The sequence below is a fragment of the Antechinus flavipes genome, chromosome 6 (assembly GCF_016432865.1).
Source record: "Antechinus flavipes isolate AdamAnt ecotype Samford, QLD, Australia chromosome 6, AdamAnt_v2, whole genome shotgun sequence".
Lineage (NCBI taxonomy): Eukaryota > Metazoa > Chordata > Mammalia > Dasyuromorphia > Dasyuridae > Antechinus > Antechinus flavipes.
In genome coordinates, this window is record NC_067403.1 from 49,596,219 (window position 1) to 49,612,345 (window position 16,127).

The following is a 16,127-nucleotide window of genomic DNA, read 5'->3' on the forward strand; positions in this document are numbered from 1 at the left end:
TTTTTTTTTCAAATCTTCATCCAGAAATTCAAATTTCATTCTCATATACCATCATTTTTTTAAAGAACCAAAGCAGCAAGTGAGACAAGGTTTATGTTGGGTATGTACTTGAGGTAAGGGAGTGAGGCGGTGGAGAAAGTACAGACAAGGGACCAGACTAGAACAAAGAAATGTATCTATGACTTAAAATTTGCAAAATTCTTCCACCCTTATCCCATAGCACCATAATATTATCAAGTCTTTGTCTTTTCCATTCAAATTAGTTTTCCCAACATAATGAGTCCAAGGACATGCATTCCAAAGGCAAACTTACCTATTTTTCCATGACCACAAAGTGCTCACTGTAACTTTAGCTATGCATTTTATTATGTATCATTGGTCACAATGGGAATAAGCAGGAAAATACAAAGGGATATCTACAAATCCAGAACTGCTATTATAAACAATTGAAGTGCATCATCTTACCTTAATACCCAGAGGACATTATGGTAAGAAGCTCTATTCATTGTAATTCCTGTTAGTGCTATACCTCTATGACATAGACTGCTAATGAATTACTCTGCCTAAGATAAAATGAGTTGGGTCAATTATCTAAAATATTATGTTCTTTAGGCACATTGCACTGTTAGCAATTAGACACAATGAAGTGGTTATGTCAGAAGGTGATAAAAAACAAAACAAAATAAAACTCTCAAAAACAAAACAAAAATACAAAACAGCCAGGGTAAGCCATGATTCATTACGAAGGCAGCTAAATAGATTTTCTCTTCTTTTCTTTCACATATACATATGATCCTTTTTCATGTGGTTTCCCCCACTTAAAGATGGCCCTCAATGTACTTTTTGACTCTTTTCTCCAGTTGTTTAAAGGCATGGTGCTGAAAAGAACACACACACACACACACACACACACACACACACATATATTTAATATTTTCCAGCTATTGTACCCTGAGACTAATCAGGTACCACTGTTTGCATTGTGTGATAGCATGATTTTTTACCAAAGAACTTCCACACCACTTCCCCATACATTAGGCTCTTTCTTTTAAAAATGAAAAACTTGTTTCTCAGACTTGATTAGCCCAGTCACCAAAAATCAATCTATGCCTCTTTTTTTAAGCATCTTGATAGCTCCTGAAGGTCAGCTTCCTGTTCACTTAAAAGAATAAAATATTCTAGTGCAGTTGGGGCTCTTAAGTATAGATCAGAATACCAAGTGAATCATCACACATGGTCTGTTCCCGTCATTTTCCATGTAGTATTGGAAGACTCTTTTGAATATCCTTTCTTTCTTTTTTATTCAATAGTTTTGTTTTTCCAAATACACATAAAATAGTTTTCAAAATTCATTTTCATACAACTTTGCATCCCAAATTTTTCTTCCTCCCTTCCTTACCACCCCTCTCCCCCATAGCAAGAAATTCGATATAGATTAAATATGTAAAATCCTTTAAAACATATTTCCATGAATATCCTTTTTATGCCATGATTAATTCATGTGATTTTGTTAGCTGTTGACTGACTTATGAGAGCCTCATTTAGTCCTAACATCACTCCTGAACTAAGAGGATGCAGATATGCCAGATACAACCCCTATCCTCTTGTATCCCTCTTCTATTAAAGAGAAAGTTCTCAAGGATTTACCATCATAATAAGAGTAATATTTCTAGAGAATTTTCTGATTGAAGTTCTGATTGAAGTATATCTCCCTTCTTTGCAGGCAACTTTATCTAATAAAATAGATGCTTTCTCTCTTCTTTGCCCCACCCAAAATAACAAAAGATCAGGAACACAAGCCCAATTTATCATTTATATGTAGCTTAAATGCCTTTAGTTTTGAATAGTAAGTTGGTTCACTAGTCCCTACAATTATTTGATTGTATATAATGACATGTCATTATTGGAATGTAAACTCCATGAGGTAAGAAAAGTGTCTTTGTCTGAAAATGATATGTGCTGTATGCCAAATGCAATTCCAGGAACATATTGGGAACTAAATAACTGGCTTTTGACTGTTGTAATTTTTTTTTTTACATTTTATCTTACATTGTATCAGAAACTTAATTCCCATGAATTAGTAAAAGTTGATCCTAGAACTTGGGATTAAAATTTTAGACAAAGATATCCAATTAAATTTACTCTTTTAAAAATGAATTTATGTGACATATATATATATATATATACACACACACACACATTTGTATAAGTATATATGTCCATATAATATGTGATATAGGTATATATGATATATATGTTTATACATGTGTATAAATTTAGAAATGTAAATTGTTAATAAAATCTCAAATTTGAGTTTTTTAATTTAAATAATTTGTGAAGACCACTAGGTTATGAAGTAGAAAATCTAGATTTGAAATAAGGAAGAATAGAATTTGGATTTAATCTCAAATACTAAACAGTTGTGTGATCCTAGGCAAATCATTTAAACTCTGCTTCAGTTTTCTCATCTTGAAAGATTGGGATCATAATAAAAACTGTGTGTGTGTGTGTGTGTGTGTGTGTGTGTGTATGAAAGGAGTTCACAGATGTAAAGTCACTTGTAAACTTTAAAAGATCACATAAATGATAGCCTTTATTACTATCTCTACCCCACAAAAAATAACAACCTATTTTCTATCCTATTGCCAAAAAAGAGTCATATTCATTTTTAGTTAAATATTTTTGAAAGCAAACTAAATGCCAGAAGTTAAACAAGTATGAATTCTAAACAGTTTTTCCAGATATATGTTAAAGAGAACACATTAAGTAAGATGTAGGCAATAATGCTATATATGCCACAATTTAAGAGAGGTAATGGATTCAAGGTGTAGCAAGACATTTTTTTGGACATGAAAAATCTGGGAATTTATTTGTATACTTATGCATATTATTGCAAGGGTTTTTTGTTTTTTTGTTTTTTGATGGGGAATAGACATCTTATAGTTGTATAAAAGGAATATACAAAGTATAAATAACGCTAGAAAGTTAGATGCTATTAGTCAGAGGATTAGGAAAGATCTCTAACAGAAGGGAAAGAGAAGGATAGGACAAAATAAGTCAAAATACCCATACCTTTATCTCCTATAGACAACTGACATCAAATGGGTTAATAGAAGAGGAGATAGTGTGCATCATTTCCAAAAATAAACATTAATTTTAAAATTATAAATGACATTTATTCAAAGGACTTTAGGAAAGGGGACCTTCAGCACTGATGATAATTTAAAAAAGAAGTACATGAGACAGTTGGAGGGAAATGAGAGGGTAAAATTAGTGGCATAGAATATTGAATGCACTACCATTTGGTCACTGTTTAGTGTAGACTGCTTTTTATTACAGGGAAGGTCTATTTGCTATTAGGGTTTGCAGGGTGTTACATCTAGAAATCACTGTATTGTTAAAATATAGAAATTTAAAAAAAACGTTTTGGGAGAAAAAAGAAATTTCTATCTGGTGTGATTGATTTTCCAGATATTAATTAAAACATTGTAGTCTTAGAAAGTTTCTTAATTCACTATGAACAACTTTTCAATGAGAACAACCATTCAAAATTGGAATGGGTCAGTTTTAGAAGGTAGCCTCCTGTCACTGGAATTTTTCAGGCAGTAGCTAGGTAACTGTCTCTGAGGCATATTTTCTGTATGAGAAGGAGAGAGACTAGATGACCTCTAAGGTCCTTTCCAATTCTAATAGTCTAAGATGTTATTAGTTTAATATGCCCCACAAAATGTTCTAACATGATTTTATTAGTTTAATATGTCCCACTAAAAGGTTCTATTTTTTAAAAGTTCTATTATGATTTTATTAGATTCATATGCCTCTACTAACATGTTATTTTGACGTCTCATCATGCTGTAGAGGTGACCCTAGTTTCTTGAAGGCTAAGCCTGGAAGGGCTCACTGAGCATGAAAGACTTTGAGTGCCTGTGGGGTGACCGAGTGTATACCTTTCATCCCAGCAGGCCCGGTTGAATTCAAAGAGAGTTATCATGAAAAAGTTGGCCATCAGGTGATCATAACTTTATTCAGCCACAGTATCTAATGAAAATAATCTTCTAAGGCATAGAGGATCACATCTACACTGGTAAAAGGAGAATCTATAGCATGAAGCCAGACAGTCTTCTGTAAACATTTTAATCACACCTATTTGCTCACCACTGATCTCCACAAAATGTATTCCCATTTCAGGAAAAGCAAAGACTTTAAGGAGCAACATCCTAACACCTTGCATTCTTGCAGTATACTCAATAATTATGCTTTTGGATATTTGAGAAGAATACCTTTACCAAAGTAGACTGAATTTAATCAGATTTGGGAAAACAAATGGTTGTGTAGAGGAAAAATGAGACATGAATGGGAAGTGTAAGGAAGATACATATGATTTTAAAGTAAAAATCAAAAGTTTTAGAGGACTTTTATTGTGCATTCTAAAATAATGAAGCTACATATCACATTCCAAGAGATGAAAATATAGCAACAGAAGAAACTTTAGAATATCTTTAGAATTTTTGATCATTGGCAATTTGTTTCTAAATTTAAAAGTATGATGATGTATTTCACAGTTGTAGCATCATACGTATTTGACAAATGTGAATTTTAATATCCATAATGAGAGTGAAGGGGAATGGTATAACTGTATTATAATATTAGAAGTTTTGCTATGTAGCAGAGCAAATTTATCTCTTGAAGACTTAGGAGTAATGAACAAAAGTTACGGGAAGGTAGAATGTGAATCAAAATGATTAAAAAAAAAAACTACTAACAATTAGAGAGATATTCGACAATTGCATGGTCAGACACAACTGGAAGTTAATTTCCCATCCTGAGAGATCTTTGAAAAAAGGTTTGTGATGAATTCTTAAGACAACTTCAGGGAGAGGTTGATAGTTTTGTGAAGGGTTGGCTTATATGATGTCTGAAGTATGTTCCAACTCTGCTATTCTATGATTATTTTTTTTTTTGATGTGGACTGTATAATTTGTTTTGTATTTGGAGTGTCCAGTTGTGACATGGTTCTGAAACAGGATCAATATTATGATTTTAAATATGTTCAAATAAAAACTTACTTGCTTAGGAAAGGGATTAAGCTGACTTTTCCATTTTTTCATTTTAGGGAAAATATTTTTGGAAGGATACTGTTCCCAAAGTTCTAAGTCAATGTCAGATGACGAAGATGGGATTGAGTTTTATTAATGTGATGCCTGATATCTGAAGAAAGGCAGGTGAAATATCTCCAAAGCTACCAAGAAAATGAAGGCAAACTTCCCAGCTTGATTACAAAATGACATAGGAATTTTGTCATTTTCCTAATGATCCTCTTGGGAGTGTTTGAGAAATTCTGAGAGATTTTGATGCAATTTGGGAAAGGGGGCAAACTCAGTTATTCTAGTAAAGTATTTGAAGTTATTCCATCTGAATATAGTCTACTACCATCCCCTTATTGCCTCTAGGACTTAATATATGTTCTTTTGTTTGACATATATAACTTTGTACAACCTGAAGTTTTTTGTTTGTTTTTTATTCATTCCAGCATATTACACATATATTAATATTCTCCCTTCATGAAGTTCTTGAAATAAATGTCATATAAATAAATGAATTAAGGAAAGGGGGAAAGAAGTTAAGTATTTAATGTGCACCAGTACTTTATGCATTAGGAATACAAATATAGCAACTAAGACAGTGTTGGATTTCAAGAATTTTTTTTTTCCAATGGGAGAAAAGACATAATAGTGAACTAAAGTATAGTTAGGTGTGTGGGATGGGGAGAATTATACATGAAAACCTGGCTTAGAAATAGCTAGGAAATAATGAGAATACCTAGGTCAGGATAAGGCAAAAACTCCTGCATCACAATCCAGGGCCCTAAGATAGTTTCTCAGCTTTTAATGTGAACATATGAGCCTTCTCACTGTTTATTAAGCATATTACTTTGAAATATTATTTCTAGGAGTTTGAGCTAATTTTTCTTTAGGAAAGCCATGTTCACCATCTTTTTCTCACCATACTGAAATCTTGGATTCAAAACACAACTCAAACTCAATTTTTCTGTCAAAGTTCTCTATTAATGTTCTCTCTAACATTATCTTCTGTCTGCTTTGTATAGGCCTTCAATAAACTATATAGTTGCACATTTCTTCTTCATTAAAACTTAAGTGCTTTGAAGAAAGGACCTTTCATTTGTGTATTTGTATCTTCAATAATTATTACAGAGCCAAACATATAATAGATGGTTACACTTTTAAAAATCTTATTCTCTCTCTGTCTCTATCTCTCTGCGTGTCTCTGTTTCTGTCTGTCTTTGTTTCTGTCTGTCTGTCTCTATTTCTCTCTTTCTCTGGCAAATGCAAACACAAAACACACACAGTCTTCTGAACGATTGAATGAATTTTGAAGTTTAACTAAAGTGAAATTGAACTTACAATGTGTGTATTTACAGGGTTTTTACTCAAATGACAACACCCTAAAAAACAATCAGTTTCAGCCTTGGTATTGCAATACTTGGTTTGAAGTGTCACCTCAAAAGACAAAAGAAGTCACTTCTTTTGTCATCTCATCATTTCATTTGTAACTGGAATAAAAAGGGGACCAAGATTTGGAAGAAATGTGGGCATAGGGTAGGTGCTTATTGGCCAAAGAGTGAGTTGTATCAGGGATAAGAAAAAGTATGGAGTCATCAGTAGAATAAATCACTACTCTTTGAACAATTTCAGCTTTAGCCAATTCATAACAAGTTACCATGAACCCCAAATCAAATCCTATTGTGACTCGATTTCAAACAAATTACTCCAGGTTATGTTTAATATGCTCATCATTGAAAAACTAGATGTTACTCTAATATACCCTCTTATTTTATGGCTGTAAAAAGGGAGACTTATAGATTATTAAGTACCTTAGTTAAAAAGCTATTTAATATCAGATCAGAACTTCCATCCATCTAGCACTTTACAGTTTATAAAAATACTTTCTCCATATCCATCATGCAAATTATGAGGTGTAAATATTGTGATTTTCATTTTATATTTTTTCTCAAGGTAAAAAGAGTTTGAGAGAGCTTGAGGAGTTTGTCCAGGTTTGTCCACAGTTTGTAGGGTTCTGATGCAGGATTCAAACACATTTCTGACTCCCCATAAAAACAAACAAATATCATTCCATTAATAAAAGCAATCCCTTCAGTGAAACAGATTGCAAACTTTTAAAGTAAAAAGCTTAATGAGTTATCACAATAGAAACCATTATACATGGGGAGGGATTAATTTCATGATGAACCTTTTGGAACTTAGGCTGTTCCTTAGATGACAGACAGTTCATTATACTTGAAGCCACTCTAGTTTAGTAAGACCTTCAGAACCAATGCTAATAAACAGTAGCAAATAAACTTCTCTAAATAAGAATCACAGAATTAGGAAACTCAAAGACAAGAAAGTGCTTAGAAACCAGTTAAGTGAGAATCTTTTTGTTGTTTTTTGCTTATTTTAATGAAGATATCAAAGGCTAGAGATCTGAAGTGATTCACTTGTCTAAAATCACTCAGTAAAAGGCAATCAAGCTTCACTAATATTTGTAGTTGAAATCTGATTAAAACTGTCAGAACTGGGTTACTCTGTTTATTGTGTATAATTTTGTTAATTGTATATAAATCAATATTTTTGTTGTTACTAAGAAAATAAATTGAAATAACTAAAAAAGAAGTGAAAATATTTTGAGAACCATAAGAAAGGCTGAAACATTTCCATTTCTTGTTCATCCACTAATATGGAAATATATTGTAAGAATTACAAAAATTTAGGGCTAGAAAGAAACTTAAAGAATGAACTGTCCCCAATTGATAAATGATCAATGGATATGAATGATTTTCAGATGAAGAAATTAAAACTGTCTATAGTCATATGAAAAAAAATGTTCTAAATCACTATTGATTAGGTAAATGCAAATTGAAAAAAGACAACTCTGAAGTACCACCTCAGATCTCTCAGATTGGCTAAGATAATAGGAAAAGATATGCTGAAAGGGGTGTAGGAAAACTGGAACACTAATGCATTGTTGGTGGAATAGAGAAATGATACAACCATTCTGGAATTATGGCCAAAGGGGTATCAAGCTATGTATATTCTTTGATGCAGAAGTACCATTACTAGGTCTGCATGTCAATTAATCATAGAACAGGGAAAAGGACTCACAAGTGCAAAATTGTCTGAAGCAGCTCTTTGTGGTGTCAAAGAATTGGAATATGAGTAGATGTATATCAATTGGGGAATGGCTGTGTAATGGGCTGAGGCTTGAGTTGATGCACTGAGGTCCCAAGCACATGAGGCTAAATAGTAATTGGACCATACTCTATTAATATATAAGCTTGGAGAAAGAATGGCCCCCACCCACTCTTTGCGCAAGTCCTGATGTGTTGTATAGGAAATGACGATTTTGGTGGGTGGAGGCAGGGGAGTAGAAAAGGAAGGGGAAGGAGAGACTGCTTGCATTTGCCATTGCGATTGCCACAGCTTTTCAGCTCAGATCTCTCTCTGTTAGCTGGCTTCCTGTCACAGCCGCCCATATTGCTATCGCAATCTTTCTTGCCCATATTGCTATCGCAATCCTTATTCACCTTTTCACTTCAATAAAGATTGAAGATTTTCCCCTTAACCTGAATTCCTGATTCCAGCTGATTTTAAATACGCGGTCATTACATGGCTGTGTAAGGTATGATATATGAAAGTAATGGACTATTATTGATCTATATAAAGTGATGAACAGGCTGATTTTAGAAAGACCTGGAAAGATTTACTTGAACTGATGCTGAGTGAAACAAGCAGAACCAGGAAAACATTATACAAAGCAACAACAAGATTGTGCAATAATCAACTATGACAGACTTGGTTCTTCTCAGCAGTTTAGTGATTCAAGGCAATCCCAAAATACTTTGGATGGAAAATTGCATCCACATCTAAAGAAAGAATTATGGAGACTGAATGTAAATCAATACATGTTATGTTCATTTTTACTTTCTTTTTCTTCTTTTTTTCCTCATGGTTTTTCCCTTTTTTTTCCCTCTCCTAACATGATTCATTAGTATATTTAAGAAAAATTAATGGAAATATGTAACCAAATTTTTTTTCCTATGTAACTAGGACCAATAAAAATTTAAAAAATAACATGAATTACCTCTTATTAACTTTTACTTTCCCCCATCCTTTTATTATTTATTGGGTTTGTATTTTTTTAAAAATTATGAAATATGTCTTCATCTTCTTTGTGACCTAATCTGTATAATGAAAATCATTCTACATTCAGAATCAGAAATCCAATCCAGGAGCTCTAATCATTGTTCTTCTATAATTATATAATATAAATATAAAATTACAATATAATTCTATATATAATAATAAATAATTCTTGTATGACTTTGAGCATGTCATTTTATACCTTTGGGTCATAGTCATCCTTAAAATAAAGGAAAGGAGTGAGAGAAGAATGGAAAAATAATTTATATAACATCTGCTTTGAGCCAAACACTATGCTAAGTGCTTTACAAATAATATCTTATTTGATTCTCTTGACAGCCTTGTGAGACAGATGTCATTATCTTTCCCATTTATAAGTGAGGAAACTAAGAGGAACAAGAGATATGAGATATGATCAGAGTTACACAGATAGTGAGTATCTGACATTAGGTTTGAATTCAAGTCTTCCTACCTATAAGCTCAGCACATCATCCACTGTAACAGCTAGAAACCTCTACAAGGAGATAGACTAGATAATATCTTTGTCACTTTCTACCCCTCAGATTCTATGATTTTATTATTTTAATTCTCATCCAACTGCTAAAGACAAAGCCTCATGAAGTTATCCCCTAATTATGATCATTCCCTATTTAATGAACCTAGAAAACTATCATAATATTTTCAAATGGAAATCATTGTTAAAATGCTGAACAGCAACAATAATAACCATGTGCATTTGTAGGGGTGAAAGAACTAATTCATTTTTGAATACATTTCTAAAGCAAGCTCATATAATTTACCATACATAAAAAAGTCATACTTATTAGTCACCTTGCATACTTTTTCCTATTTTGTACAGAAAGAGTCCATTAAAATAAATGATAAGCAATTCTTCCCATACCCATCTTTTACACCTTTCATTAGCTATAATCTGACCCTGGGAGAAGGGTTCTATCCTATCTATGGTTCATCTGGCTAAGGTATTCTGGGAATTTTTGTTCCAACTTCCTTAAAGATCATTTTGGGAGCAATCACTAATGAATGATTAACTTTCATTATATAGACAAGTAACCAAAGGAGTGCGTGTTAAAAGAGTCCAAAATTAAATTATTGCATTATTGTAACATGGGCTGTAATATCAATGTTATTCCCTGACTACAAAAATTAGACATTTGCAGTGATCTACCATGAAGAATCACGAATATGTTTCTGGAGAATAATGTATATTGAATTTAAAAGCAATCAAGTTGATAAATGAATTGTGTTATTCTGTAGATAATCAATCTTACATAGTTATAAAATAAAAAAAGGAATGAATATAACCTAAATAATTAAAATGGGGATTAAAGCAAGCCACTCTTGTAAACAATTTCAAGCATGTTTTTGCATCAACCATGACAATTGGATTTAACTGTATTCAAAGTTTTTTTTTATTTTATGAAAAAATAGAAAATTTCATATCTTACACTACAAAAACATGTACACAAACAAAATGCACACAGAGCATCAAATTAAAAAAAAAGAAATAAATATAGCAATACTATATCTATGCTTTCTACAAGTAAAATTCTCAGGCAAAGAACTGAGCTTTCCTATTGGCTACTACAAACTATGAAAATGTGGACTGAGTCACTTTTTACCTGCATGGCACCAGTGGATATTGATGAAAATATTAATCAAAGACTGAGACTAAATATAACTCTGAAGCTGCTATTCATGTAATTCACATACTTGTTAAAGACTAATTGTAAAACTATTGCAGTCTAAAGATTCACAATCTCTTGACCACTGGGACTTCTACAGGTTTTTTTATTTTTTTAAACATACACACATATATATATTAAATGCTGAATTAATACTACTTTGCTTGTTACCTTAATTTTCCCTCTTGTAATATTTGGAGGGATTAAATACATTTTGCATCTGATGGTTGTCAATCAGCCCTTTTGTGTTAAGTGATGTCTTCACATAGCAATAATAGATGTTATCCTGAACAAGAACCTTAGAAGGGTCATTTTTAAAGAGATGTTCTCTTATTTAGATGAATAAGAACGTCATAAAAATAATTTTATTATCTATCAAATGCTTTGATACATTACCATAGCAGCAAAATATACTGGACAAAATAATCCAGCTGGACTAGAATTGGACTCAAGAAACCTAATATAAATGAAAACAAAACAAATGGCTTTCACTTATTCCAGTTATAAATTCTAAGTAAAGCTAACATTTTAATTCTCATTATTTTACATCATCATTATCTTACTGTACATGAATTTATTTTATTTTTAGATTAGCTGTCTGCCAAAGATGACAGAAAAGACTGCTAACTATAGTGCTTAGCTTTCTCTTTTTTCCTGTTTAGTATGAACAAATGAGCTCAATTAACTATGTAATAATATTAAAATTACTTAGCAAATGACTAATTCCTGATATTAAGCTTATTTTACTTTCTATGAACTAAATTGGGATATATCCAAAAATGCCTTCCAAAGGCAAATTTTTCTTTCTCTGCTTTTTATGTCCCACATCAGTTGAATGGCATTGTTATGTCTTTTTTGGTAATGTTTCCTCTCAGATTAAAATACAGCATAGACTAATTGCTATGTAAGTGATAAAATGAAACTCAAGGGTTTTTGCTTATTTCTTTGTTTTCTAATGCTGCTATATTCAGAAGAGTTGTACAATTTCTTTGCATGTATGTAAGGGCAGTAAGGACATGTTCTTTTGTCTAATAGTTTATTCTTTCTAATAGCTGCAGTTATTAAGCCTGGCTTACCCCATGTTTTAAAATTCTACTGGAAATGTGATTTCTACAACATTGCCTAACTTCCAGAACACTATTATATAGATACATATTTGATTTCAATGTACAGTAAGCAAGGACAAGGTACTTTACAGAAATACAAACATATAAAAAAATCAGAAACAGAAAAGAAATAAACCCTTACATTTTATATATACATTTTCATGCTTTACCATTCAAAAAAAGGAGCAACCCAGATAGGTCATAGTACAATTGAGCCAAAGACAGAAGTCAAAATCAAGCTCTGATGGATAAAACTAATAATTGTGACATTTCAACAGATATTGGTGAGCTCGTGTCTCCTCCCCGTGGTAACTACTTTACAAGGTCCAGCAGTTAGGAAGATACAAATACCCAAAAGATATTTCTACTGACAGCTCTAATAATGTTATTTATTATTTGACAAATCTCCTTTATGTGCTAAAACTATCTTGTCTCAATTTTATTTGTGATGTCCTGGTGCCTGACAAAATGAAACAATAAGATGAGGAATCACACCATCAAGATTTGTCAAACCTTCTCCTGGTCTTCCTGCCTCACTGAATTTCATGAAATCTGCCCATCCAACTCTTTTCCTTTATCCATTTCTCACATTTATAGATAAGCTTGGCACCTTTCCAATTGGTGTTATATCCAGGGGTGAACAAATATGTTAGCCAGGCATTTGTTCTTACTTTTATGACTTCATCAGATTTATGAGGAAAACCTCCTTTTCTTATTTTCAGCCAAATTGACAATATTTTAAAAATCTGTGCAAAGATGGCTTCTCATGATGGACTTAGTATTTATGTGAACATTTTAAAATCCTCATAAAGACTTCCTGCTATGGAAACTCATTCAAATGAATATCAAGAATTTACAAGTAGGAAATATTTTGGGTGACTGTATGTATACATGTTTATGTGATATGAGCTACATAAATACATATATTATGCATATATATTTATATAACCTTATATGTTAGGTTATACTTTAGAATCTTAGAAAATTTCTTTAAATCATAAAGTTAATTCTCAGTTTCATTTTGGAAATTACTCTCTGCATCCAAAGGATTTGTGTAGTTGTCCTACCATTAAGGGAATTATATTAAGGACTAAAAAATGATAAAATATTTTAACAGCAATTAGATTTTTCTCAATTGCTACTTTTCTCACTCAATTTTAAACAAATCCAAAAAAAATCAAAATTTTAATTATATTTAACAATAAATTGTCCAAATTGCATATATTAATTGAAGCGGGTAAACCACAATGATACATTTTACTAACTATGGCTTATTAATATTATTTCAAGGAGAAAATAATTAACTTTTTAACAGGTTCCTTTGATATCTAGGAATATGAATGAAGCAAAACTTATATATAAAAAGATCATAAAGTTAACTCTTGATCATTAAATTTATTGGCAACCATTAGCAAATTTTTTTTTTAAACCTCTGGTTTTCTTCCTTTTTTCTTCTGCCAAATGGCCATGTTACACTAACTAGTAAGATGGAAAGGAAAAAAAGTCAATTATTTCTATTTTTCCCTTGGCATCCAAATTAGGAAAGAAACTAAATTCTATGAAGAAATGAAATCTTATATTCTCTCTGTTTTCTAGTCTAGTATTGTTTACAATGCATGATCTAGAGTTGCTTATATCTAAGCTTCACTTTGTCCTCCTTACATGTATAGATTAATGCTAGTAATTATATGACACAAACTAACAAATTACAATGTATAAGTTTTTAGGTAGGCTAGCTTGCATGATCACACTTCCAAAGATTTTGCGGACCATCATGCATTATTTTGGACCTGTTATTGCCAGTCATCACTAGATAGGGTTTTCTGGATTTATACATTTGACATTTTCTTCTTGCCTTTTGAAGTAACACTGATTTTTTTAAAAAAACAAAATTAAGTATTTTCATGTACACAACTGCTACAGAATTCCATTCCCCAAAGCATCATTATCACATAACAGAATCAGAGTTGGAGTCATGATATGAATAACCAATTATCTGCAAATACAACTTTTGGAAGACTTAGGTCAGAGGAAATCCTGGAGCAAAATATATGCTAGTTGTCATCCCAGTGCTGCCTTTACATCAAAATTACTATGGCAGAGCCACAATGGCACTGCTTACAAAGGATTAACACTTAGGGGTAAATGCTTAGTGCTGTGCCCATGGATTTAACAACATTAATGGGAACTCGCACAGTTAAATCCCTCTACATCCCACTGACAATGTGCCCTTTGGTGTCAACTTTGCCTGACAAGATATTTTCAGTGATTCCAAAAGGTGAAATTTCTTATGGTGGAGCAAGATTAATGGCTAGAAGAACTGCATTGTCACAGATATCACAAAGTGTTTTTTAAAAAGCCAAAGGGGATTTAATCTTATAGACATTTTCTGTTAGTGGATAGAGAGATTTAATGCCATTTGGACACATGGAGAGAAGGGGGGAAAGACAAACTTGTTTCATTTTCAGTTGTACTCTTCCTTGTCTTATATGCATTCTAAATGTCTAAAACTTGTTCATCTATGTTGCTAGAATCAAAACAATGGGAAAAATACAAGCAGAGTATAACATACACAGAACCCCTAATATTCCCATCCACCCCCAACCCAAATGTGTACCTGGATATGTAGCAAACTGTACATAATATACAGACATTTTCAGTAATAATCTCCAGAAGAGCAAACTAAACTCAATTTTATAACACAGAAAAATAAATATACACCCTGTATTGTATTTGCATTAATCAAGCAATATGTTTATACACTAGTCTCTATAACTTAATGCTGTGTAACAGCATTTTAAATTTATAAAATGAGATATCTATTAAGAAAAAAATCTAATCATATTGCTCTTCAATACACTTTTGTAGACAATTAAGACTCGAAGTAAACTTCAGTAAACTGCAGCTTTTTTGTTGGCCCACAAATGGCCACAAAACTATTTCCATTCAAGTAAGTCATTGGAAGTATTAACATGTGCTGCCATTATTCAGGATATAAAGGTGCTTCATATATATTCATATTCCATGTACAAAGCGTTGTGGGAAGGATTTTGTTTTTGCAGAAGCATAAGAAAATGGTTAACCTAAACATAGTATTTCCACTTCTTTGTTTCATGCATGTTGTATTTTTTTTTTTTTTTTTTTACTTCATGAAAAATGAAGACAGAAGAAAGCAAAAGAGATTTTCATCAAATACTGGTTACAAATTTTGTGGAATCAATTTTTTTTCCTGTTTCTTTGCATCAAAATCAATCTCATGGCTAGTTTACAAAGTGCAGAATCTATCACTTGAGGAAGTGACGTCAAAACAGAGTTATAATGGCACCATCCCATTTACCAGCTGGACCTTCATTTCTTGAAGGCTGTTCATTATCTTCTTCTGGTGACCGACAAGAGTCACTCCCAGTCGTCTCAAATCCCTGCATGAAGAAAGCACATATTGGGTGGATATATTTATTCAATTCGTTGTATACCTCAATATTTCACAGTTTTTTTGTTTTGTTTTGTTTTGTTTTGTTTTTTGCACTGTGAAAGTGGCAAACATATTATGCAGAATAGTCACAATGTTAAACTCTGGAGATCAAATTTTCAAAATTGTGCCCAGAAAAATCTTTACTTAGACAAATATTATTTTGGTAATAAAAAAAATAATGTACTTCTAATATTCTTTAGTAGTTGAACCAGAAATCTTGCACATGCAAACAGACATAAATTTAAGAGGGCACAATTTGCACATAATAATTTAAAAATTGTGGCCCTATAAAAAGGACATTTTTGCTCAAAGACATTAGAAAGCATCATTTTTCTTATCTGGATAAAAAGTTGAAGATCTAACTCTATGTTTATATTTATATATTTATTCAATTCTGTATTCACCTTAAAATTTAACACTAGTTTTCCACTGACAAAGTACACTGATAGACTTCTTCCAGAATAGACATTCAATAAAAGTCATGAAGTCTAATTATGATTATGATTACAGTACATTCACAATATTATCAAAAAGTTCATTTTTATACAGAAAATGAAATAGGAATGTTTTCTTCCTTTACCAAATAACAATTAAAATATGTAGATATTAAAAGCATTATGAAGATTAT

General features: G+C 31.9%; 1 protein-coding gene across 4 annotated transcripts in view; it reads right to left on the reverse strand.

Moving 5' to 3' along the window:
• Nucleotides 1-10,624: 10,624 nt before the first annotated feature.
• Nucleotides 10,625-16,127, reverse strand: part of EPHA5 (EPH receptor A5) — a 472,740-nt gene continuing 467,237 nt past the window's right edge. For all 4 annotated transcript variants that reach the window (XM_051965920.1, XM_051965918.1, XM_051965919.1 and 1 more), the window contains one exon: nucleotides 10,625-15,446. In XM_051965920.1, the coding sequence (XP_051821880.1) occupies nucleotides 15,341-15,446 (106 nt within the window). In that variant the 3' untranslated portion in view covers nucleotides 10,625-15,340. The remainder of the gene's footprint in view (nucleotides 15,447-16,127) is intronic.